At 54.8% G+C, this 25,798-nt stretch overlaps 1 protein-coding gene across 1 annotated transcript; it reads right to left on the reverse strand.

Annotated features, from left to right (window-relative positions):
- Positions 1–14,182: 14,182 nt before the first annotated feature.
- On the reverse strand, positions 14,183–19,370 carry PCK1 (phosphoenolpyruvate carboxykinase 1). The gene is made up of 10 exons (XM_080812813.1): positions 19,251–19,370; positions 18,823–19,087; positions 18,211–18,392; positions 17,607–17,810; positions 17,289–17,476; positions 16,771–16,933; positions 16,096–16,320; positions 15,871–16,002; positions 15,395–15,490; positions 14,183–15,205 (listed from the first exon to the last, which is right to left on the reverse strand). The coding sequence occupies exons 2-10, from the start codon at positions 19,044–19,046 to the stop codon at positions 14,751–14,753; spliced, it is 1,869 nt and encodes a 622-aa protein (XP_080668939.1). The 5' UTR covers positions 19,047–19,087; positions 19,251–19,370; the 3' UTR covers positions 14,183–14,750.
- Between the last annotated feature and the right edge of the window lie 6,428 nt (positions 19,371–25,798).

Below are 25,798 nucleotides of genomic sequence, written 5' to 3' on the forward strand. Positions count from 1 at the left end.
CGCAGAAGGCAGAGGGGACCCCCTCCCACTGGGTCAGATAGGACCGGGCGAGGGGAGGGCAGTGGGGCCCTCTAAAGCCTTTGCACCCTCAGAGGCTCCCCCAAAAGAGCCTGTGGGACCCCAACATGGGGCAGCTACAGAGGATGCAGGGGGGAGGGAGGAGGAAACACAGACCTCCCCTCTACTACTCTGCAGGCCGGAGGAGCAGACAGTGCGGTTGACCCCGGCCAGTAGGCCAGAGCCAGGCGGGCAGGAGGGACAGTGGCCTGAGAGGAGGGCAGGGTGGTGGCCGGGGTCCAGTCCCATGGGACCTTGAGGCCATGCCAGGAGGAACTGGGTGGTGGCCTGGCCGCAGTGGGCAGCCACGGGAGAGCTGTGTAAAGGACGTCAGCTGAGCTGAGCCCCAGCAGCCCCAGGAATAAGCTTCAGCCTCATCAGGAAGGGAGATCCTAGGCACACAGCTCCTGAGCTCGGCCGGAGCTGGGCCACCTTCCTCGGCAGCTCGGAGGGCAGGAGGAAGCCTGCACTCTTGCAGGACCGGCGGGGACTCCGAATGACACAGAGGGCTGTCCCGTGCCGGTGCCACCACACACCTACCCGAGAGGGGAGGATAGAAAGAGCAGACTGTCGCATGCTGGGCGAGGCTGGGACGGGGCAGGGGAGGCTGGCCAGGGCTGGCTGGCGCCAACAGCACACGCGCTCGGGAACCTGTGGGCAGCTCTTCGGCAGACACCGGCCCTCGGTCCAGCAGCTCCGCACACAGGTGTTTACCCAAGAGGAAGAACCCAGAAAGACCAGGGCAGGCATTCACAGTCTCCTTATCCCAAGAGGCAGAGCCACAAAGGGGCCAGCTGGCCGCAGAGCTGGCCCCATGGTCAAGGCTCCCAGGGGGCCACGCAGCCATGCAGAAGAGGGTCCTGGGGGCACAGCAGGGAGAATTAACCCGTGTCTATCACGGGAGTCTGTCTGTCTTGATAAGTCACAACCCTCCTCTGGTGATGGAAAGAAGATCAGTGGTTGCCTGGGACTCAGGGACGTGACATTAATAAGGCAGGACCCCAGGGAACTTTTGGGGGGTGATGGCAGAATGTTCTAGATCTTGATTTGGGCAGTGATGACACACAGGTGTCCAAACTCATCCCACTTGCCCCTGAAGACCTGTGTATTTCACGGCATGGAACGATACCCTGATAAAAAATATCTTTAGAAGAGGGTCTGCTTTGGGGTTCAGGCTCCACGGTGTCCTCTCGCCCCCCCCCCTCTCGAGCCGCCCAAGTTCCCCAGGCAAAGCAGAAGTTCTGTGCGAGTGGAAAGAACCTCGCACGGGGGCTCCTGAGGCCACCGCGCCCGCCTTCCTGCCGCATCCGTCTTGTTACCGCCGAGCTGGAGAATTGCTCCCGGGGCCGAATCTTGAATATTCATCTGATTTACGGCCCGCTGCCGACAGCTTTATGAATCCGCCCACCGGTACCTGCAGCGGGTCATCAATCTTCCCCCGAGATTGTGCTTCTGCCAGTAACTCATGAATTAAAGAGGCCCCCGGCGGCCCCCACGCCTCCCTCCCTCCGCGGCGTGGCCTGACCAGAAGTCAAAACACTGTTGTCGTCTTGCGGCGGTGGTGGCTCTGGGTGACCTTGGATGACTCGCTCAGACTGTCTGCAGCGAGCTGGAGAGACTTGGGAGCCTTCAGATCTGCCTGTTCCCGGCTGCAAGGCTCAGTTTCCCCACCTGGAGAGATGGGGTGCAGCGGCATCTCTGCCTGTGTCCCTGGGTGGGGGGCTGAGGCAGGCAGGGGGTGTGTGAGCCATTCGGGGACAGAGCATTTGGACACGTCTGCAGGAACGAGGGAGACGGTGGGGCTCACAGCAAACCCCCCAGTGTCTCCCGTACGCAGCATGGGAATGAAGGCAGCGTTCCTCCCTTGAGGACTTTTGGGGGACCCCAAGAGGCACTGAGAAGGCACTCGGCACAGTGCTCTGCACCTGGCAAGCACTCAGTGGGGGGTGGATATGGGGACTGTTGATCTAGGAAGGAACACATGTCACTGGTTTAGCTCTGGGCTTAGGAAGCCCCTCCAAAGAGTTGGCAGAGCCCACCCCCAGCATGGACGTCTGACCAAACTGCTGCCCAAAGCCTGGGGCCGCGTGCGACTGGCTGGCACAGAAGCCCCTCGAGTCTGCCAAGGGGACCACTCTCAGCAAATGGCCCCCGGGGGCTCACACTTTCATCCAGCCCCTGGTAACATCTGCAGAGCATTGGGGGAACCCGTGCCTGGCTCTGCCTGGGTCAGTAGACGGCTGGAAGGCAGAGAGCGGTAGGTAGAGGCAGCCCCTCTGGGCTCAGACACGTCAGGTTAGCATCCGGGGACCTTGGCAAGTCACTCACCCCGTGAGCCTCATAAGCTGGATCTTGGTGTCATGGCTGCCTCGGAGGGGAGGTTGGGGGCTCCGAGAGAGAGCCAGCTGTGAGTGCCTTCTCTGCCACATGGGAGCCCACAGGAGTGTCGGCTCCAGGACGGGTCCCTGAATGTCTGGCTGACACCAGGCACCGCACCGGGCACGGGGTCGGGGGGGCGGTTAGTGCAGATCAGCCCTACCCTTCAGTGGTTTGCTCCACGGGTGCTCATCAGTCCCTTCAGAACACAAAAAGCTCGTGAGACCTGCCCCAAAGACACGCCAAGGGGCATCCCTTTCCAGGTCCCATTCCTCTCCCCGTCTCTGCAGGGTCGCAACGTCCCCGGGGACTGAGGCAAGCCATAGCAGCAGAGTCCCTGCCAGCCTCCGGGGTGGCCTTCCCAGACCAACACGACAGCAGACCAATCCTCCCTGCACAAGGTGCCGTGGCTCCGCCGACGCCTGGGTGCCCTGCCCGCAGCACGGCTCCTCCGTCCGGCTCCCACTCCCCTGCGGAGCTCCGGTGCCCAAGGGAGGCGATTGCTGGGGGGAGCCGACGCGTATTAGGCACGTACTATGTGTCAAGCATGTTCAGAACACCTGACATGCACCCCTTCTTTAAACCCTCACCAAGAGGAAGGTCTTGTTATTATGTCTCTGGTTCAGAACAGGGAGGCGAGGCATGGAGAGGTGAGGTGACCCCCTCAGGGTCACACAGCTCTGAAGTGGCTGACACCAGAGCCTACCCTCTCACCCCCAGCCATGCCCACCCCGGTCCACCTGCAGCTGCTCTTTGCCCCGTGAAGGGGGCATGGCACCGTCAAGGTTCAGTGAGACTCTGCTCCTTGAAAACAAACAGTCTGACCTGGGGAGTCCCCTCACCACTCTGAACCTCAGTCTCTTCTTCTGCAAACAGAGAACAGTGAGCCCACCCGCGACTGGAATGTGACTCAGATCCACCGTGAAGAGGTGCCTAGAGCCCCAGCATGGTGCCAGGCCACGGGGAGTGCCCTCCACTTCCCGCCACACTGCTCAGCACCCGGACCCCCTGGATGTCGGGAGTCCACCGCCAACCAGCCCAATTCTGGGAGAAGGGTACCTTGGAAGGCAGAGAATGGGAGGCGGAGGCCAAAGCCGGGGGCAGCAGCTTGCCTACTTGGCATTCCCTGCAAAGAAGTGGAGGGCAGAGGGGTAGAAGAGCCTGGAGCTCACTGGGGGAAAGGTCTCAGCTTCTGGGAACAGCGTTTCCCGGGGGCTCAGCCTTCACCGCTAGGGTTTCTGACCTATGGACTTTTTACCTTGGCACCGGCTCCCCGAACACGCTGGCAATATTTACCCTGTGGGCGGAGGAAGGGGCCGGCTGGGCGGTGTGCGTGTGTGCGCACGCGCCCTGGAGCAGAAAGGAGAGCCAGGGCAGCCGGACCCAGGCCCTTGAGAGCCCCTGGCTCCTGGAGCCTCAGATGTGGGCTCCCCTCCTGGTCTTTCATCCTTGTTCTCTGTCCCCATCCTCCTTCAACTCTTGCTCTTAGGGCTGAAACGTTGGTGGTTCGAAGATGCCAAACCCACGGCCTCCTCTCTGGGAACTGGCACCCAGGGTGGAGACAAGGGCTAAAAATCCAAACGCCTGCCCTTCACCCTCGCTAGCTCTAAGAACTCCCTACTATCTATAGAATGGGGGACCAAGCACTCAGCAGTGGCGGGTGTTGTCTCCAGCCCTGTGGGTGCTCAGATGATGTCCACTAACCAGATGGATGGAGGGAGGAGAAGATAGATGGATGGATGGGTGGAGGATAGACCGATGAATGTGTAAGTGGACGGGCCCCTAGATAGGTAAACAGAGGTGGGCAGACAAACAAACAGTGGATGTGCAGTCATTCTCCATCCATCGATTTATCCATCCGTCCATCTGTACCTCCAACCATCCACCCATCCATCCATCCACCCGTCCATCCATCCACCTGTCCATCCATCCATCCACCCATCATTCCATCCATCCATCCACCCGTCCAATCATCCTTCCTACCATCTCTGTACGATCAGTCATACGCACATGGCGAGGTAGACAGAGAGAGGGACAGATAGGAAGACAGACACACAGACGGATGGGTAGATGAGTGGATAAATGAGTGGCTGGCTGGTGGCTAGATGTTCCAATGGAAAACTGAATGAATGAGCAGATGGAGAGATAGATGCATGGACAGATGGATTGCTGGATGGCTGGGACCGAAAACTAAATGCTAAATTGCCTCCCTCCCGAAGGTGGCAACAACGGTTGCTTCAGCTCCTGCCTGGTACCTCATACATTAACGCGGCCACAGGGGGCCGGAACGCCGCAGCCCCCACAATCTGGTCATTAACTGACTCACGGAGCTTTTCACCTATTCGAAACCAACGGGGTAGCAGCGTGACATTTCAGATTTCCTTTCAGCAATCAATTGCTTGGCCTTTCACAGAACACAGTGTGCAGCTGTTTGCTGGCTTATATTCTCCTCCAAAGGTGCCCGCGAGCCCCCCGTGTGCAGTAATGGGCCCAGCTTCCCTGGGGCTCGGGGGGAGTGTGTGCCCAAAAAAGTTAGGGGACCCTGCCCCCCAACTGCTTTGCCACATTCTCTCTCTGCAGAAGTGCTACCAATTACCCTAATTACCCTTCAGTTAGGGGGTTTCATTTATAACATAGTGGTGAGGAAGTATTGGAGAAAGAGTTTCCTTGGCAACCAAGTTTTTAAACACAAGAATTCTCTGAGTTTTAAAGCCACTTGTCATCTAATTTCCCCCCTGAAAATTAGCTTGGAACTTTTCAGATGCTGAAATTTTTAGCATAACAGCAGGCTAGCACTTATGTCTGAAACCATGAAAGACCTAGATTTCTCCCCTGCCAGAGGTTCCATTTCCGGTGCCACTTTGTTCGTGGTGGGTAGGCAGGAGCTGCCACGGCCATTATGGAGTAACCGCGGGGAGCGACATTCTCGGACCTGCGGTGGGTCACACTCGCCACACCAACCTGTTTCCCGGACTCGGGCCGTTCCAGATCCCCTCGGCTGAGTTCTGCTGGGTGGGCTGGATGGAAAGACCCCCAAGAGGGCCGAGTGGTCTGGGCCCAGCTCCCCAGGTTGAGAAGGATGGCACCAACCAGCACCCCAAAGCAGAAAGCATACCATTTCAGGGTCTGCTCTCGGTCGAGGCTTCCCTCACTAAAAAATTGCCCGTCCTCAGCAAGCTCCCTGTCTCCTCCCTGTGCCGACAAAATGAATCCCAGCTCAGGTACATGGCTTTTCATCATCTGCTCCAGACGGGGGCAGCCACTCCAGCTCGCTCCTCCTCCCGCAGTCCACGCACTCTACTCGGGCCAAGCCACGCTTCTGCCCACTCAGCCTCCAACCGTCTAGACGGCACCTGCGCGCCGACCCTCGCACTTTACACCCCCAGCCCGCCTTGATCCTTGCCCACGCCCCTTAATCTACCCGCAAATCCTCTACTCTGCCCTTTCGACCCTGGCTTTCCAAATTTGACATCATTTTATGAGGGCTGCTCACATGCTGCTTCCTCTGAACCTTCGCAGCCATCTGTCCACACCTCGGAGAACACCCAGTTTTTCTGCTCTGTCCAGCTTAAGGGCTGCTTTGTCCTGAAGGCACACGGTAGAGTCGAGAAGTCAGGCAGCTGATTGAGATTCTGGTTCTCACAGCCTGGGAGCTGCATTGCCCTGGTGGAAGATGGAAGGATGGATGGAGGGGAGGGGAAGGGTTTAGAGTAAAGGGACTCCACAGTGGTCAGATGAACCCCTAAGTGGAGGCCGGGTGGCGCCCTGGGTAGACGTGCGGATGGATGGGGGCCGTGTGGAGGCATAGATAGTTGGAAGATGAAGAGATGAGTGGAGGGGGAAGGGGTTGGACTGCCGGATGGAAAGAAGTGGGGGAGGGGAGGGGAAGATAAATCGCATATGCAACTCGCTGCCCAGGCAGAATTACAAAGTCTGGGAGGTAGACCAGGAGGCCAACCACCCGGAAACTCCGGAAGGGGCAGAAGGTGAGCTTCTGGATTCTTGTCCGCAAGAGCTCTTGCTCCTGATAGCTTGAGGCTTGGAGTTTTCAGTGACCCTGGGAAAAGGACAGAGGCTCCTATGGGACCAATTCATTAGGAAGGACAGTCCTGATCAGCTCACCTAAGCACTTGGGCCGACTCTAAGGGCCAGGCGGGCAGAGAGCATTTAATAACTATTCATTGGAAAGTGATGGGTTGATCTTGGAGACCTGCCAATGCAGGGAGGCACAGCCAGCTGGGAAGCGCTGGGCATTTTGTTTCTGAGGAGGACGCTCTCTCATATTCTGCCGCAAGAAAGACTGACCCTGCTGTGAGCAGCCCAGCCTCCAGTCTTTGGCCTTGCTGTCGTGTCTGCACAGCGCCAGAACCCACCCAGCAGGGGGGCCCGTGGCCCATGCCTCCCTGTGAGAACCAGCCCCCAGGGTACCAGGGAGGCGGCCCTTCCTGTGAGCCATCTGGGTTCAAGATGTGAAGGACATCAGACTGGAGCTAGTCAAACCCCAAGCAACTTGACTTCTAAGTGTTCTGGGAGTCGATTCGCCCATGAATCCAGGAAGACCCTGTAGATAAACAACCAAGTCCCTAGAGCTGTGGGGGGACAGAGGGCCAGCACAAAGCTAGAAGGACATCTGAACACTGTCCCCTTCCAGGAAGGACAAATCTCACTCGATGTTGGTCACAGACACACTCAGAGGCCACAGGAAGGTGCAAACATCAGCTTGTCCGCTGAGTCTTCTTTCCGGCCTGCAAGGTCTATTCTGACTTGGACAGTTACACAGGAGGAGCACTGCACGAGCCCAAGGGATGGACCCAGGGACCAGGGGAAGGGCAGCGGGCCTCGGCGGGCTTCGTGGCCGGATTCGGGCCTCGCAGTCCTGAGCAGTGCCTCTGAAAGACTTGTCATGCATCTCAGGGAACCTTGTGTTGTGAATAAAACCATCTCTGCGCTTCTTCCCTCAGACTCCCTCCCCACGAGGGATGCAGGCGGCGGGGAAATAAGGAAAGGGGTGCAGGGGGGAAGACAAATCCACTCTGCCTTATCTCTAAAGTGTTTAGCTAAGTGCCAGGCACATAATAAGTGCTCGATAAATAACCATTATTAGGGGCGGAAGAAATGGAGGAGATCAGACAGATCAGAACTTAATTCTGCCACGCAGATCTATTGTGCTTCTGCCCAGGGAAAAAGAGAGAACATGTATCTCAACTTTCCATCTCCCTCTGTCTCTGAGGCTGACTTTGTGGCCGTGTCCTCTCATCCCCTTTTGCCTGCAGCCTGTTGAAAAAAAGAAAAAGAAAAAGCCAATCTGGCATGCTTGGCCGAGCCTCTACCGCCCCAGCCCACAGCCCACAGCCCCTCCGACTTTATGTTTAATTTCCCTGGGTCGGGAGGAAGCATTCTGATGATCCAAGTTAATTCAAAATGTAAATTTCATCTCCTATCGGCTAATGGCTCTGAGCTCCGCTTGATGGAACGGGGGAGCAGCTGCCACATGCGTCACCAAGGCCTCTGGCTCCCTGATCTCTGCTCTTAATGGTGATGAAACCCTCACCGAGGCTTCAGACAGCCGTGGCCTCTGTGCCCACTGAGGCCAGACCGGAGATTACCTCTGCAGACAGGCCGTGCTGCTAACCGGAGGGAACTGTGGGCTGGGAGGTCTACGCCAACCCCAGGGGAGGCTCCGACCGGGCCAGACCAGTCAGTCCCCCGGGGCTGTCTTGGACGGCCGATGCCCCTGTGCCCCTTCCCCCAGATTCGGGAGCCTCAGCCCTTGACAGAGAACGTCACCGTGAGCCAGCGGTCTCCACTGGGGTCAGGGACTCGAGAAGTAGCCTTGAACCCCGCAAGGGCTAGTGCTAGAAGGGCGGCCGAGACCTTCAGATGCTGACTTCCCTCAGGCTTGCTGTGGGCTTGGGGCTGCCCCTGGGCCACAGAGAAGGTCCCTTCCCTCTTCCCGGGAGATGCGAGGGCTTCCCTTGAAGCCAGCTGAGCACCCCACTGCCCGAGTTGGCTCGTGTTCTTGAAGGCCAAACCAGCTTCAGGCTGGGGATCTCTCTCTGTCTCTCTCTCCCTCCCCTCCATGGGCTGCAGGAAGAGGCTTTGGGCCTAGAGGGAGGGCCCAGCAGAGCTGGGGATGTGCCTGCAACTCCGAGCTTCTCGTTGTGTACTGCCCTTCCCTGGGCGTGGTGTCGGCAGGATTGAGCTGTAGGTGAGGGGTGGGGGTGTTCTCAAGTGTGACAAACAGGCAGTGGGGGGCATGCCTGGGGTGGGATCACAGACATGCAGAGGAGCAGCAGGTGCCCTGTTTGGGGGCAGGACGTGGTCTTCTTGTTCCTGAACGAAGCTCGCCCTCTCCACCTCGGCCTTCCGCCCGCACCTGCACCTGGGCTCGCTAAACCCCAGTCCTAAGGGTCCCACTGAAGAGCCACATGGTGCCAACTTCACGGCAGGTTGGAGGTGGAAAGACTTTCAGGGAACGAGGTGGGACACTCTGGCAAAGCTGGGGAAACTGAGGCTCGGAGAGGAAGCGCATGTCCCTGGACCGTGCCAGCATTCTAGCCGTTGGAGGGGTACTGCTGCTGCAGGGGGAGGAGGAAGGAAAGTGGACCCTCCCATGTGGCTGGAGCCCCTGGGGTTCGGAGCATCTAGACCCTCCCTTGTGTAGAGACATGAGCCGAATCCTCCCTTCCATCGCCAAGCCGGTCGGCGAAAGCTTTTTCTGACCCACTGTCAGAGCTGGGAGGCTCTTGGGTCTCCTGACTCTGGGGTTCTTCTCCTTGCTGAGGATGAGGTTGGGGTTATAAAATTGGGTTTAATGCCAGTGCAAGCCGGCCTGGAATCCCAGGCTCCTGGCGGGCCCAGTGCTGCCGCTGCTGGGCTCATGGCTTTTGCAGGTCTCTGTCCTCTCCGGCCCTGTTTCTCTTAGAAGTCGGTGAGATGATTTTCACGGTGTTCATAATAACCGGGAGAGGTTCACAGGCCTGGCATTAGATGACATTGAACCCCGCAATAAGAAAGTCTGTCCTTTTCCCATTGTCTGTGAATCCTCCTGGTCGTCCATGGGCATGAATCTCCGTGGGCTGCACCTGCCCCGCCACCTCCCTCTTCCCGCTCCCATTGCCTTTCTGTCAAGCTAAGAGCAGGCCTCCGATTAGAGCCTTTGGCAGACAACAGATTTCGAATGCCACTTAAGACACACTTTTGGGAAAAAAAAAAAAAAAAGACACGCTTTTGTTTTTGTTGAATTTATTCTCTTTTCAAGCCACGTTATGAGCTATACAATCCATGTACCATAAAATTCATCTGCTTAAAATGCCATTCAATGGTTTTTAATGTATTCACAGGATTGTGCAAGCTTCACCCTAATCTAACTTGAGAATGTTTTTCAGCACCCCAAAATGAAACCTTGTCCCCGTTAGCTAGTACTCCTCCCTCCTCAATGCTTCTCCCCACCTGACCCCTGGAAACTATAAATCTGATTTCTGTCCCTATGGATTTGCCCATTCTGGACATTTACTACGAAGGGAATTACACAATGGACCTGTCTTTCGTGGCGTGTTTCTTTCCCTTGGCATCATGTTGATGTGGTTAGGAAGGAATGCCTATTTTTTAATTGATGGCTGGGATGCAGTGTTTTCTTCTAAAACAAACTTCTTTCGATCTACTCATTTTTTTCCAATTAAGGGAATGGATCGTTTGCTCAAGATATCAGTTATCCGTGGGAGGCAGGCTGTTCACTAGAACTCTCAGATCCTGTCCAAGGGCCTGAGGGTACTTTGGCTATTGGTTCTCTGATGTGGGGAACTTTTTCTCCCCCTCCTCTCTCCCAGAGCCCCCAAGCCCCTTCCTCCATTCTCCCTGACTGTTCTCAAAACCCCCACTGCACGAAGGAAGTTGGGGGGGGGGTGGGGAGGGGATGTTGCAGAGCAAAGTCTTTGCAAACAAATGTTTAGTCCTATCTATTCAACAAACTCAGAGGGACAGCTGTGGTCTCAGCTTCTCCCCAGTCGTTTTGTCCAGAAGCAGCATCTACAACGAGTTTAATTATGCAATTAAAGTCATTTTCCTGGGCTGAACAAATATTTACAGCATATTTTGCTGCAAATTGCTTCGCCTGGAGAAAGGTTCTGCCGAGCGGGCTGGCACGGCTGGCGCGCATTCACACATTTACAGAGCCCATTACCCAGGGGGCCGCACGGCGCCGAGCAGGTGGTAGACAGGCGAGCCCCCGGAGCAAGCGTCAGTGCTGAAACGGTGACAGGTGTCAGCAAAGCGAATGTGTTCTTGGCCCCGCCACGGTGCTACAGTGGACCAATGACGTCCATTGTTCCTCTGCGGCAGCCCTAAATCCCAGCTCTGCGACATCAGAGAAACTCTGGGCTCTGTCCCACTGCTGGGGTGTGCGGGGGTACAGAGCAGAGAGAACATCGTGCGTGGAACAGCTCTGTAAAAATCAGAAACACATCCATCGCGCCATGGTCCCGGGAGGTGGTCCTTGACAAGAACCCACGTGCAGAACCTCTCCAAGGGCACCCCCTGCCCCGTTCAGTTTCCTGTCCAAGCGGGGGCAGGAAAACTCAAGGTGAAACTTCAAAAAAGCAAAAAAATGTCACTTTATTTTACTCCCTCTGGACTTTTCTCCATCTCAAACTGCCATTTGCCCCCAAGAAGGAAACTTCATCGTAGTTCACTGGAGTGATGTCAGCTGACTCAAGGTCTTCTCGGCTTGGGGGGACCCTCCCCCTGCCCAGCTCCCCGGTCTGAGGCAAAGGTCTGGGTGGGGGCTCGTGCAGTATGAAGGGCTTGGCGCTGGGAGAGGACAGATGCCACCAGTGGGGACCATGACTGCCAGAGATAATCCAGACCCAGGTTTGGGAGCCCCACGGCTATTTGAGAAATTCTGGGGGGGTCCCATCATCCCAGGAGAGATGAGCAGGGGGCAGTTAGGGAGACTTTGGGATGATTTCAACTTCTCCCCTCCAGCGCAACCAAGTTGAATGTCAGCCCTGAAGGGAGCGGAGGCTGGTCCTGTGCCCACTTTGGCCTGGGTGGCTGCTGCTTGGGTCCGTGTGTGCCCCACCCCCAGCCTGCCCCAGAGACCCTGTGTTCCTCCTGGGGACAGCCCTCCAGAGCCACCAGGAGCCCAGGGCTGGTCAGCAGTGGGCCACGACGGACTGTGAGGGACCGCGAGCCCCCCATCCCCGGTGTTGTGTGAGCTCATCCCACAGTAAAGACCAAGAGCAGAGTGCCAGGCCCCTTGCTCACATGACCCCACGGTTATGGTGCCCATTTTACAGTTGGGAAAATGAGGCTTGGGGTTTCGTGCAATCACTGGGGAGCATGCAGCTAGGAAGGGGAAGGGTGGTGAGTCACGCCCAGACCCTCTGGACCTCAGAGTCCATGCTGAGCTGGGCTGTTTTGTTTTATCCTCATCAGACCCCAACAGGGATGTTACTGCCCTATGACACAGATAAATGTCACTTTGGGTGACACTGCTGGCCAGAGGTTGAGCTGGGATGTGTCCAAGGTCACCGGTGTTGACTGCCCCCCAGGAAAGGCAGGAGGGCAGGGGCGGGTGGGGGGAGGCAGGCCCTTTCCCATAGACGACGGAACCTGGTGCCCTATTTACTGTGATTGTTAACTGTGACAGCAAAGGTCCCCATCGTGTGCCCTCTGTAGGGGAGCCGGTCAGCTCTGGAAGGCACTCAGAGGGGCACGTGGGCAGCCGGGGCCTCTGGGTGAGGGTGGGCTGAGGAGAGAGGGCAGGAAGAGTATGAACCCGTAAGCCCCAAAGGTGCCCCTGTCTGGCCCGGCCCCGCTCATCTGCCCCTCTGCCCCGAGTGAGCTTCAAAGCGAGTTTTTCAGTATTTGCTGTGTACCTGCCGTGTTCTGGGCTTTAACCCGGACTCCAGCTCCGGGAACCCATGGGGTCTGGGGGGCGGCACCCACGCTGGGTTCCAGCAGAAGGTATCAGCCTCAGTTGGTCTGGGCTCGTGTGTCCTGGGGGCGGGCAGACCGGGCACCCACAGCCCCAAAACCAACTTGGCCTTGTCTACCTTTCGGCCTCACAGGGTCTGGGGCACAACATGGAGACATGGGCACACAAGGTCATCATGTCCTGAATATTGTAGTCCGAGGTCCCAGCACAGAAACCGGGAGCTGCAGGTGAATGTAACACAGTTGGCACCGTTTGGGGAAAGTGAGTCAGGAGCCAAAGGCAGGGATGGAGCCCTTGTGGCCCCCTGGACACTTCTGTTCTGTGTAAGGCACTTCCTCTGGGCTGCTTCCCAGACTCCCAGGGCCTGGTGGCAACAGGGTCACGGGCCAGGGCGCTGGGCAGGTGGGTGACACTGCACGGGGGAGGGACAGCTTCCCGAATGGCCAGCTTTGCCACAGGGATGAGAAGCCTGCTGAAGGCCTAGAACAGGACTCGGGGGCCTCGGGCAGACATCTTAACCATGGAGCCCAAACTCTACCGGGAAACCTCTAACGGGGGTCCAGGAAACTGCCTCGGAGGCCAGCAGGGGCAGAGAAACAGAAGCGCAGTGCCCGGGGTGCCAGCCCTCCCCAGCCTGGGGTGGACGCTCCCCTGCTTTGCCCCCACCCCCAGACGTTCAGTTTCTGAGTCAGAGCACACGCCAAGCAAGTGTTCTGTGCGGAAAGAATAAAACAGGTTTGAAAGCCCTCAATTTAAATTAATACAGCAGATAACGTTTAATTCCATTAAATGGGTTTTCCCCATCAGTGGTTTTGGCATCAGAACATGACGCTTTCTTGGGAGAGCTGGTCAGCGCCCAGCCCTTTAAAGGGAAAGAAAACTCTGATTGCCATTTCCCAGCTCCAACGGATGCTCCGGGCCTCAGTTTCCCCATCTCTAAGATTGATCGAGGTGACCTCGGCTTCACCTTCCACGCAGAGCAAGGCACCAAGGAGCCCAGGGCAATGAGCGAGCTTGCAGGCAGTGGAAGCTAGAAAAGCCGAGATGCCGGGGCGTGGCGATGAAGGGGCGAACACAGAGCTCGCTGCAGGCGTGGGGGGGGTCACACGGCTCTCACCGCCCATGCCCAGACGGGGAGACAGCGAGTGGAGGACACTGTGTTTATCTGCAGAATGTGCCAAACCAGCTTCGGGGTCGTTTGCACTGATCACCCAATAAACACTGTGAGCCCGGGGACTAGGTGAGGGCTTGAGGCCAAACCATGCCACCTGCTCCTCTCAGGGTAGCCCACTGTTGGCACGCTGCTCGGTATACAGAAGGCACTCAATGGATGCTTGTACCCTGGAACTCCACTTGTCTTTCTCTCTTCTCCTCCCTTGTGGATGACAGTTGAGAAAAGCGTTGGTCGAGAAAAGAGTTTATGGACAAAAGCCCATGAAATTGGCCTCCTTTTCCTCCATGTGGGGTGCAGAGCCCCCAGGCCCACACTTTTGTCAAAAAGCACATTTTAAATTCTCCCACTCAGTGATGCAAGACCTACCATCTAATGACACTAACTAGTGGTTTCTAGACTCTAACCGGTGGTTAATTCAGAAAACCCAACTGTGGTGCCACGGTACCCCCTGGTGACATTCTCTCTGCTCCCACGTCCCATCGGGCTCCTTTCTGTTCCTCCATCCCCGCCCCCCACTCCCTTCTTGGGGGGTCCTGGTGTCTCCACCTCCTCTGGACAGGGTTCCGACCACACGATGTGTCATCAGCCTTCCTTGTTTCTTGGTGGCTCAGGTAAGAAAAACCAAGCAAACAAGCCCATCTTTTCTACAAAATTTATTTTTTAATTTTTCCAAGAAGAGTTAGGGGGAAAAATTGGAATCACATCAAGGTAAGTATCAAGGGTATATAAAAATAATTTAAACATACATATCAGTAATAAAGCAACATTGCTTTCTAGCAACAACTAGTAGTGAATCTTGCCCAAGATTTTTCCGAAGGTACTATATACATCTCAGATAACAAGAAATACAGACACACACGGACACAGACACATACACTCATACACTCGTATATACAACTCAAGTACGTTACCGGTGCATTCCAGCTAACTGAGAGCTACAGCGATAAAAACAGCAAAGCCTAACTGCCTAGCGACCTCAGGGTTGAAGAAACGTGCATTGGAGAGTGGATTTCAGAGACCTGCCAAGATTTCCCTCCCTGATCTCACAGTTACTAGCCCGTACTCTACAGTCTTACTGGAAAATGGATCTGCTCATTACAGTAGGACAGGTGGTGTGGGTTTGGGACACCCCGCTTGTTCTTGCTCCCGGTACCCCCTCGTGGACTGGAAAGGGGGTGACTTCACAGGTGACGCCCTCGGGTCTGATTACATCTGGCTGACCCTCTGCTTCAGGGCCAGGACCTCCCTCTCGATCTCAGCGGGGAGGTCGGCGTTAACCTGCTCCTCTAGGTACTGCTGGATGTCTCCCACCTCCTTCTCCCAGAACTCCTTGGAGATGCGGAAGAGCTCCTCCGTGTCGACGTCCCCCAGGCCTGTCAGGTTCAGGGCCCCCTCTTCAGGGATGAAGCCGACGGGCGTGAGCTTGGCGCCGGCTTCTCCGCTGATGCGGTTGAACATCCACTCCAGCACCCTGGAGTTCTCTCCAAAGCCCGGCCAGAGGAATCTGCCGTCCTTGTCTTTCCGGAACCAGTTGACGTGGAAGATCTTGGGCAGCTTGGCTCCCGGGTGCTGGGCCATGCTGAGCCAGTGGGCCAGGTATCGGCCGAAGTTGTAGCCGAAGAAGGGCCGCATGGCAAAGGGGTCGTGCATGATGACCTTGCCTGTTAACAGAAAGGGGGGGTGATGCCGGTCAACGTTCTCATAGGACAATGACCGCACCATTTATCGGTGACCTAATATTGTTGACATTAGCTCGTGCGGTTCTGTCTCGCACTAAGCTACAGACAGGCAGAGACAGAGCCGGAGCACACCGGTCACTCTCTGTGGTCGTGATTTCCCCTCTGCTTTACCTTGGTGTTCCGCAGCCGCTGTGGCCTCTGATCGCATGGCCGCCCCCACGAAAACTCCGTGTTGCCAGCTGACAGCTTCATACACCAGGGGGACACCTGCAGCGGAAGAAAAGAAAGGTCCCTTAAACGCTCTGACACAGACCCTTTGGCTGGCGGCGGTATCTCTCTCTCCAAATGGAAAGACACGGCCAAATGATGTCTAACTCAGCTAACTTTGGCCCCCCTCAAAGCGAAAGGGCGCAAAACTGCTGTCGGCCTCACGCCACTGAGGCCACGCAACAGAGGTTAAACTGGATGGAGCTCCCTTAGGTCAAGGATCCAGAAAGGCTCGCGGTGCCTTGCCAATTATCCTGACTTTTTGGAAGTTGGAGATCTCTGGCACCCTCTGACAAGGTCATGAGAAAGGAGAGATGCCACGGATGTCCCCTGGGAGCCAACACATCCACATTCCCAGGCTGAACGAAGGAGAGCCTCACCAGCAGGTCGGCGGCCCCCAAAGATGATGCCCTCGATGGGCACCCCTTCTGGAGACTCCCAGGCAGGGTCGATGATGGGGCACTGGCTGGCCGGGGTGCAGAAGCGCGAGTTGGGATGGGCACAAGGTTCTCCTACAAAAGCAAGAGAGGAGAGGCCCCTTAGCATCTGGCCCAAACAAGTGGTGTTTGTAAGCTAGAGCCCCAGGGCCTCGAGGCAGGGCTCACCGTCCTGGGGGGTCCACTCCTTGTTCTTCCACGAAGTGATCTTGATGCCTGGGGCCAGCGGCTGGTCGATACCTTCCCAGTAAACGTCCCCATCGCTGGTCTCAGCCACATTGGTGAAGATGGTGTTCTTCTGGATGGTCTTGATGGCGTTGGGGTTGGTCTTCACAGAGGTTCCGGGAGCCACACCAAAAAAGCCGTTTTCTGGGTTGATAGCCCTTAAGTTACCTGCAAAGTTTTAAACCAGAGAAGTAGGAAGTGCGTGCCGAAGACAGCCCAGCATACATTCTCAGCTCTGGCCAGGCTCATTTTTGCACCAAATTCTCAAGTCTTTGCTTCTTTCCCCTGCCTCATTCCTGGAAGAGATTTCTCTTTTCTCATCCAAGCATTATTTTCCACTTCGACACTTTTACAACCCTTTCTTCCTCATCCCTTTTCCACCAGCACTATTTTAACAAATTTATTGTGTCAACAAGCAACAACATATGGTTTGATTTCAATCCAGATTCTATATTAAATTAAAGAATGCTTACAGAATACGTATTCCTAAGGCTTTGCAAGATGTAGAAATAACTTAAAAGATCCAAACACGATTTGGGAGGATCTGGCATGCTTTAAAAGCCGAAAGTTCGCTTAGCTCCAATTACTACTGTCAGCCATTGGGCCTGAAAGAGTCACCTTGTTGGTCAAATTTCATCCAGGCGATGTCATCACCCACACACTCTATTTTCCACCCGGGGAGGCTGGGGTTCATCATGGCCAGGTTGGTCTTCCCGCAGGCACTGGGAAAGGCTGCTGCAAAGTACTTCTTCTGGCCCTTGGGGTTGGTGATGCCCAGGATCTGTTGGTGACAAGATTCCTCCTTAATATGTTCCTTCGTGTCCCCCCTGGTGGTCAGTGGCTCGGTCTAGGAGAGTACTCAGAAGCCTCCCCAAAAAAGAGATTCCCAAGATCTATGTCTTCAGGTATCAAAATGAACACTTTAAATAACAAAGCCTAAAGGAGTGCTACTGGTCCCACTGCACTGGAGTCTTCGAGAGAGGCATGAACCATCATCGGTAGAATTTCTAAGTCTGTCCTCCTTGGGGCGGGTCAGGTCTCGCCCGTCGGAGATGCACTTCCATATACACTTCGACCTCCGTGCCCCCCCCCACCCAAGACCCCACCGTGTGCCTGCAGAACTTGCTACGTCTTACCAGCATGTGCTCCGCAAGCCAACCCTCTTCCTTTGCCAGCCGGCTGGCCATCCTGAGGGCAAAGCACTTCTTCCCAAGGAGCGAGTTCCCGCCGTACCCGCTCCCAAAGGAGATGATTTCCCTGCGGTCTGGCAGGTGCGCAATGAGCGTCAGCTCTGGGTTACACGGCCAGTTGTTCACCAACGGCTCTGCACAGGAGGACACATCCCGGGTGAGCGCGTCACATCCCCACCTGGGGATCCCGCAGGGCAAAGGCCCAGGGTTGAAGGCTCAGCTTATTTGTTGTTTGCACTTCTGATTCTGAAATAATATGCTTACTTTTTAAAGGCAAAGGGCATCCCACCGAATGGAGGCACTTGACGAATTCACCGTCCCCCAGTGCTTCCAAGACGGCCGTGCCCATCCGTGTCATGATACGCATGCTGGTCACCACGTAAGGTGAATCTGTCAGCTCAACGCCGATCTTCGACAGCGGTGAGCCCAGAGGCCCCATGCTGAATGGGATGACGTACATGGTGCGACCTGTGGGGGCCGGTCCGTGGGAACCAGTGAGAAATGATCCCACAGTCACAGAGCAGGGGAGCCTGGTCTCAGGGTCCCCACTGTCGCATCACACTCTTGCTACCAGCAACCCACGCCCCCCCCCTCCACCCCACTGATTTTGAAAACTCTACTGGAAATCAAACGGAATGCCAAAATGAAAGCATTTTCATAAACATGCAACCGAGTTCTGCCAAGCTCTCCTGAATCCCAGAAAGGAGCCAGACATTTTCAATACACTGTGAGTTTCATACATGAATTTAAAGCCATCTGAGGCCACAGGAGTGTTCAGGGCTGTCCTAATTATCATGAGGAAGACATAATAAGAGGTTTGCCTTTGCTTTTACTGGATTTTTCCCAGTCAAACAAACATCTCACTCACCTTTCATGCACCCTGGAAATCGGGCTTTGAACGCTTTCTCAAAGTCCTCCTCCGACATCCAGCGACCTAGTTGGCTGAGGCCAGTTTTGGGGATGGGCACGGTATCTCTTTGCTCTTGGGTAATGATGACTGTCTTGCTTTCAATTCTGGCCACATCCCTGGGGTCGGTGAGAGCCAACCAGCTGCAGATATAAAACACACACAGGTTAGGAATGGAGAGGAAGTGCCGCCATCTTGCATTGGAGCTGTGCCCGGGATTCAGCCAAGCGTCCTATTGGAATGCGCCAGTCCCCTTCGTTACTGTGCTCTTCCCACACCTAGCAGAGGCCGGGCACACTGACGATGTCCCATAACAGTGGACAACCGCACCAGCTGGTGCGCCGTTTGCAAGGACTGTGTGTCTGTATCATCTCACTGCAGACTTGAGCTGCTCGACGCCTGTCGTCCCATCAAAGGCTGTATGGTTCCGCCCTTCATTAAGTTTTTCAACAGTTGACAACCCACCTCACCCACCCCCTGCTGGGTGTGGCCCACCTCCGGCAGGTGCAGAGCAGCGGCGGCACTCAGGGTGTGGAGCTGGGGCTGGGGGCTGGGGGCTGGGGGCCGGCTTACCAGTTGCTGAGTTTCCGCAGCTTCCGGATCATGCCCTCTCCTTCCATCTGGTCCAGCAGCTGCTGGTTCTCCCCCTCGGAGCCATCGCAGATGTGGATGTGGTCGGGCTGACACAGCCTGACGCTGCTCTCCACGAACGCTCTCACCGCCTGGGGCAGGCTGTCAAGGGTGCCCTGGATGACTTTGGCTGAGAAGTTGAGGCCGTTTTGGAGCTGAGGAGGCATCTCCGCAGGGTCGTGCTAAGGGCCACGGGCACCAACGTTCCCTGAAAGAGAAAACACAGGCTTCTTGACCAAAAGAACACACGCCCTCAAGGAAACTCAATGTACTTTCTTGGGCAGCATCTCACCAGACAGCCAGAGCTCTGAGGACAAAAGGAAATGAGTCTACGTGATCTCTAGAAACGGCGGTTAAAAATCTCGACCTACCTTTCTTCTTCTCAGATGATCCCAATCAGAGATCTGAGAGGGTCTTTCGAGGTTCTTCCTGCTGGTGAACCCGCGTTCCCAAGGGGAAGGCCGAGTTTGCTGGTTGGGGGCAGAAGCTCCTGGCCTTAAATCCCCTCAAGGAGAAAGGCCCCACCCCTGGGCTACACCCAGGGAGGCTCGTCTCTGACGTCAGGGGCCGGACTTTGGATCCGGGCCACAGTCAGTCGAGCTTCTGGACCATCTCACCACAATAAGCCCCAGGGAGATAATCATTGAACAGATAGTTGTTAATGAGTGCTGGGAGGCCTTTGTCCCCAGACCAGCCACAGCAAGTTCTTACACAACTTGCCATTGACTAAACTTTGACCCAGTCCGCTGCTGATGTAAAACGCTCCGTCCTCCCACTGATAGGCGGGCTGGATCCCACAGGGTTGGCGGGTGCCCCTCCTGGACCCCAGGGGTTGTTGGCAGCACATTTTGTGTCCCGCTGGGTGCAGAACACCACTGTGGCGAGGTGTCACCATGCAAAGCGTATGGAAAGGAAGTCGCCAAGTGTAGGTGACTACATGGCTCATTGGCAAAAGTCAGACTTCACTGGGGGCTAATAACCTTACTGAGTGTCCCCCGTGGGCCCCCCCACACCAAAAGTAAACTCTGCGAGGACAGGAATCTCTGCCTATTTTGTTAATTCTTGTATGTACAGTTCCCAGCATAGAGTAGGCATAGAATGAGTCACTGCCAAGCATCGTTCTGAGCCGGAGCCTATGAACAGACAAGGAAACTGAGGCACAGAAAGGCCAAGTGGCTACTCCCAGCTCCTGGTTATAGGGCAACAGAAGGAAGACTGGAACATAAGCCCAAGGGGCTCTGGATCACCCCACCATACTGTCCCTTGTGAGGTACCATTTCCTTTTCTGAAATTTTCTACGTATCCTCTAAGCAGTTTCTGGGCTGGATGCAGGTACCCGCTGAGATGACCGCACACTTCTCACTGTCTCTGCAAGTCTGACTGTCTGGGGAGCGAAGGGGGCTTAGTGGTTCCGAGGAATTACACTTGAGCAATGAGACCTTTATGCAGGCTGTAAAGAATTCGCGTTGCAAGCGGTAAGAACTCCAGTCCAATTTAATGATCTCTGGAGCTGCTCACTGGCATTTCGAGAGCACTGGGTAAGAAGTCAGGAGCACGGGGCCAAGCCCCCAGTCTCTGCAGGCAACCCAACAGTGCAGTCAGTGGACACCCTGTCCCTCAGAGGGGGTGGGGAGGGACTTGCCTGCCTCCACCATGGGACTGCAGAGATAATTCTGTGACTGTTTTAAGGAGCTGTAGAAATACAAGCTTCTGGGAATGGCAATCTCAGACCAGAAGTATCTAAGGGACTACCCAGTAAGCCTTGGCTCCCACTGCAACAGTGGGTGTACACATGTCCCCATTTCCCACCAGAATTATCAACCCATTGCCATGTCTCATTTACTCAGATTCTCATTCAACCAAACGAATCTCTCAGTGTAAACAGCATATGAGAGGTTTTCATTTAGTTTAAAATTATTTCCCATTTAGGTCACTGGAATTCATTCTTAGTGGTGCCGTCAACCATATAAATTTGTGTCATGTCTAAATTCAACCACGACGTAATGCCCAGTTGCCGAGGGACACATTCTCAGCGTCCGACACCAGTGAAATTAGCCATTCAAATGCACGGCCATAATCATGCAACACACGCATTAATGCCGGCGCCGTCCATCTCACCAAATGGGTAGAGATTCCCATTTTGCTGATAAAACTGTGATAGGTTTCGTTCCCTCGAAGAGCACATAGATCGAAAACAAAAATGAGGAACCCGAACTTATTTGCCGTTCTAAATGCTACTCATAAATTCTAGGTATTTCTGTTCGGCGTCTTCCTGGAGAGAACCAGCCAGCTCATTTAAAATGTAGGAGAAGTGGACCACCACCGCCCCTCGGCCAATTGCTTAATTACCGCCCTGACCTCGGGGAAGGCTGGCAGGATTCCCTTGCAACTGTCCCTCATCAAAACAACGTGAAGAGACAAACACTGGGTTGCAGATTCACCTGAAAGTACTGAATTTGTTAGAAGAGAGTGATGCAGACAGAGCGGAGGGCGTTGAGGACACAGGGAAGTCTGGACAAAGTTCACTCAGCCCTCTGCTGACGGGGCTGCAGGGAAGGGTCCCTGCTCCGAAGGGAACTATGCAAATTGTGATGGTCTCCGGGTGTGAGCTGCATTTGTCATTTCTGGAGCAAATGCCATGGGGACCCCCTAATTTTTTCAACGGTGGCTGAAAGTGCAAGAGTGCTCCTCTTTCGAGCGACGCACCAAAAGTGGAACCAGACACAACTGCTTTTGTTGGAAGAAGGAGAAGGAAGCAGTAGACACTGGGGAAAAAAAAAAAAAAAAAAAAAAGAGTTTCAAACCCCAGAGTTAACATCTTCACTTCTGCTTGTGAGGTTCCGCACACCCTTGTCGCTGCTGAAGCTGCAGGCTGGCTGCCCTCAGGGTCCGAGGAGGGAGCGAGCAGGACTCCGGAAAGCCTGCACGGAGTGGGGCGGCCGAGAAGGCAGCACGGAAACCCGACGGCGGTCTAGAGCTGCCAAGACTCAAATGGTGTGAGCAGGCGAAGGTGGGGAACGGCTGCCTTCCAGGTAAACCGTGGAAAGGAAGCCATGAACTTAGGTGAGGTCTCACAGAGGATGCTGAGGACAGTTTGACTGAGACACAGATTGACGGTTTTTTCATGAACAGAGAGCCAAAAATAAAAGGCGACAACAACAAAAAAACCCAGAAATACTCAAGACCATCAACACCGTGTGTGGACGGCCTGCAGAGCTAAGTTGAGATGGCTTCCATCGTGTGCTCCGAGAGATCTGGGGGGATTCCACTGGACCACCCCAGAGGACAGTGGGGGAGGCCCCGTGAGACGTGGCCAGAGCCTTCTCACGCACAGCGTTCCTGACATCATCTGTGGTGTGCATCGGGCTTCCATATTGGATCTTTGTTTGAACAAGGAATTCCACAGCCAAAACACACTGGGAATCCACCAATCACAACCCGTTCCTTCCGTGGGGAAGTGAGACAGCTGAGACCCAGATGATGCAAATAGAGCATTTTCCCAAGCTGAGGCTCTGAACTGAGAGACCACAGCCTCCGGTCTCCACGCCACCGCCGATCGGGGTGACCACAAAAATGCCCCTCAGTTCAGGAAAGCATGACCCTTTCTTGGTAAAGAGGGAAAGGGACAGTTTTCCAGAAGGTGATAAACTAGCAGTGTCACTCACGTGTCTTGCGCTAGAGCCAAATTTATATGCGCAAGTCAACGCTGGTCTCCGATGCCAGGATACTACTCCATGGGCATGGACTGGCCCAGCCGTGGCAGTTTCCAAACAGCAAGAAAACATGTTCAGCTGCGCAATGATCTGCCACGGAACCGTTTGCCAGGGCAATCCCAGGTGTGTTTGTTAGGGACAAATATTTACACGTTCTCCACGTATGGGGTAATCCTAATGTCTTTGCAGTCTGAAGGGTACTTTCACAGTTGAATGGGTTGAGTTTCTAGTTTGGAGCCACAGAATCATGTAATTGAAAGGGTCCTTAAAATGTCGTGTTAATCCAGCTTCACGGTTAGGGGGTCTTTTCTGGGGGTGATGAGAGTGTCTTGGAACTAGACAGAGGTGGCAGACGGTAAGTGTCCAAAATACCACCGAATTGTACACTTTAAGATGGTTGGGTTTCTGTTGTGTGCATTTTACCTCGATTAAGAAACAAAAAAGATTCTGTAGCCCAGTCTTTTCTATTTTGAAGATGTGGGAACAAGGAACAGGTGTAGGGAGCAGGTGTCGGGGAAGGCTTATCAGAAGCCCTCCCAAGGAGGCAGGCAGGTATCCAACAGCCTCCACCCAGCCATCGCTCCATGACCCAAGCCTTTCCCCTTCTCCCAATGGCCTCTCGATGTCTTCACACCTTGATCGTGGGCTGCGTGCGCCCTCACCCAGCAGAGACGACAATTTATATCATCCGGGAATCTGCCCTCGGGAGGGTCACGGTGTTGTTTGCATATTCTTTCCACGGCAAGGAGATAAAAATGAATCTAGAGGTAAACCACGGTGCTGGGTGCATGTTAATAAAACGTGATTTTTGGGGCACCTGGGTGGCTCAGTGGGTTAAGCCGCTGCCTTCAGCTCAGGTCATGATCCCAGGGTCCTGGGATCAAGCCCCACATTGGGCTTTCTGCTCAGTAGGGAACCTGCTTCCTTCTCATTCTCTCTCTGCCCTCCCTTCTGCCTACTTGTGATCTCTGTCTGTCAAATAAATAAATAAAATCTTTAAAAAAAAAAAAATAAAAAAAAAAAATAAAAAAAACGTGATTTTTGTGGCAAAGATGTGCCCACAAGACGTGTTCAATGAATGTTAATAACCAGGTGTTAGAACCCTTTTAGAGGGCTGGTTATCTCTGCTTCAATCATTAGTGACCCATGGAAATAGTGACTCCATAAAATCTTGTTTATTTTCTTTGGAGCTGTCTCTGTCGGGTTTATGGAGAGGCATGAAGGCACTCCGGCCATGCAGAAAGGAGGCGCGGGGTGGACTCCAGCGTGAGACGACACATTCATCCCATGAATGATTTCGCCCTTCAGAGAGCTGCGTCACCTCTGCGGGACCCCTGACAGCTGGGACAGAAGCTGCGGCACGGCACCATGACAGGAGAGTCCCCCTCAAAGTCAGGACAGACAGATTCTAGAAGTACCCGCGTGCCATGCCTCCCCTTGCTTCTACCCAGGGTCGTGTGAGACAAAGACACCATTTTGCCTATGTCATTGGGGTCGGGTGTCCCCCAGTTCGTAGCCCAGCATGTCCTCCGTGAGACAAGGATCCCACTCCCAGACAGCCCAGAACCCAGACTCAGGAGCCCTGGGTGGACTCCAGTGCCAGCTCCCCCAGAATCGGGCCACTCTCTTCGCCTGCCCAGCATGCAGGTAGGTAAGACACGCACCAAGGCCATTTCCGGCCATAAAGTCCTGTCGGGTTTTCCCGCTCACATTGGTGGCCACAGATTCTGAGGCCCACGGTGGCTTTGGTCTCCTCTTACTTCCCTCTCACCTACTTTGGGAGACTGGTCACTCTGGGTTTCCTAAGCCTCTCTTCTTGTCGGAGGCTTTGTTTCGCCAAAATGGGAAGTCAACGGTCAGAGGCCAGGTGGTATAGGTACCCAACCACACTGGGTGGGAAAATACAGCTAATCTGGATAAGACAAAACAAAATTAAAACCTCACATTGGCCCTAAGTGTCTACAGCCCTGCCTTAGCTCTCCCCACCAGGCTGCACGCTGAACAGACCCAGGTTTGGGTCCAAACCACCAACGTCCCATCATCCCCTTTGTTCCAGAGCTTTGTTTGCGTAGGACTATTAGGGTGGAGGATCTTAGCCGCGCGGCAGGGCCCCCGTGGGTCTGTGTACTCTAGTCCATTCTCCAGAATGACCCACGTAAGAGCTCATTCTAGATGACCAAAGGGACAGATGTCCCCGGATGGGTCGCTTCTCCTTGATGATCTCCGTTTCCCCATTTCTAAACTGAGATGGCCCTTCTGCCTCCCAGGGCCCCAGATTTGGGGCAGTACAGAGGAAGCCAGCCCCTGTCCCGAGTCCGCAGCACGCAGAGTGAGAACAGGTTCGCCGTGGAACACGGCTCCCAACACACTCACCGAAGAAAGACAGCGGCACCCGGCAAAGCACGGGGGCGAGAAGAACTAATTGCACAGTTACCACAAAAACAATCCAACGCACTTACTTTGCCGCAAGAAAAAGGATACCACTGCGCACGGCAGTTAACTCTATGGGAAATAATGATAGTCCCTCTGGGACTGAACGCCACCCTCCCCTTGTGCTCGCTGATAACTATGCAAATCCTTCCACTTGCCTGGAACGTGGTAGCTCAGAAAGAAAATGCCTTTTCTCGTCCGTGCTGGGAATAATTCCTGAAACTCAGTAAATCTTAACACAGTCTCAGCTCCCAAGGGGGGAGGATTCGTACCACGGAGATTCGATGACACAGTCCCCGGGGTGGGGGGGTCCAACCAACCTGTCTCGTCAGGGGCTGGGGGGGGCGTCTCCTAACTTAGATGTGGAACCTTAAAATCTTTCCAAGTTGAATTATATAGAAATTGAGGCCCCTTAGGACTGTTGTCCTCATATCCTGGTACAGAAGCAAAGCCCATCTCACGTGCAGAAAACTCCATGTTTATCTAACAAGGACCGGAGTCTGGCGGGAAAAGACGCCTGTCCCAGCCCCCTTCCCCAAACTGGCCTGCATTGCTTTGAAGAGATAGCCAAACTACATGCTGAAGGGGGAAAAGCAACGTTCGTGTTTGTGTTTTGGATATTTAAAGAAAAAGTGTGATTGTTGGAGGCATGAGAAATCCAAGAGGGGTACATGGAATCACAAGCCCACAAGGGTGGGGACAATTCATCTCGTTAGGAAGTCGGTGTCTGAGGCAGGAGCCTGGGAAGCCGTGGGTAGGGGACCCTCCGTACCCAA

The sequence above is a fragment of the Martes martes genome, assembly GCF_963455335.1.
Source record: "Martes martes genome assembly, chromosome: 9".
Lineage (NCBI taxonomy): Eukaryota > Metazoa > Chordata > Mammalia > Carnivora > Mustelidae > Martes > Martes martes.

What these genes read in the sequence shown, in the direction of transcription:
- PCK1 (XM_080812813.1), bottom strand. Translation starts at nt 19,046, where the DNA reads ATGCCTCCTCAGCTCCAAAACGGCCTCAACTTCTCAGCCAAAGTCATC. An exon ending in TGGGGGCCGCCGACCTGCTG is followed by an intron (nt 15,491 to 15,870) that starts GTGAGGCTCTCC and finishes CTTCCGCTGCAG; the next exon opens with GTGTCCCCCTGGTGTATGAA. An exon ending in AGCGGCTGCGGAACACCAAG is followed by an intron (nt 15,206 to 15,394) that starts GTAAAGCAGAGG and finishes TTCTGTTAACAG; the next exon opens with GCAAGGTCATCATGCACGAC.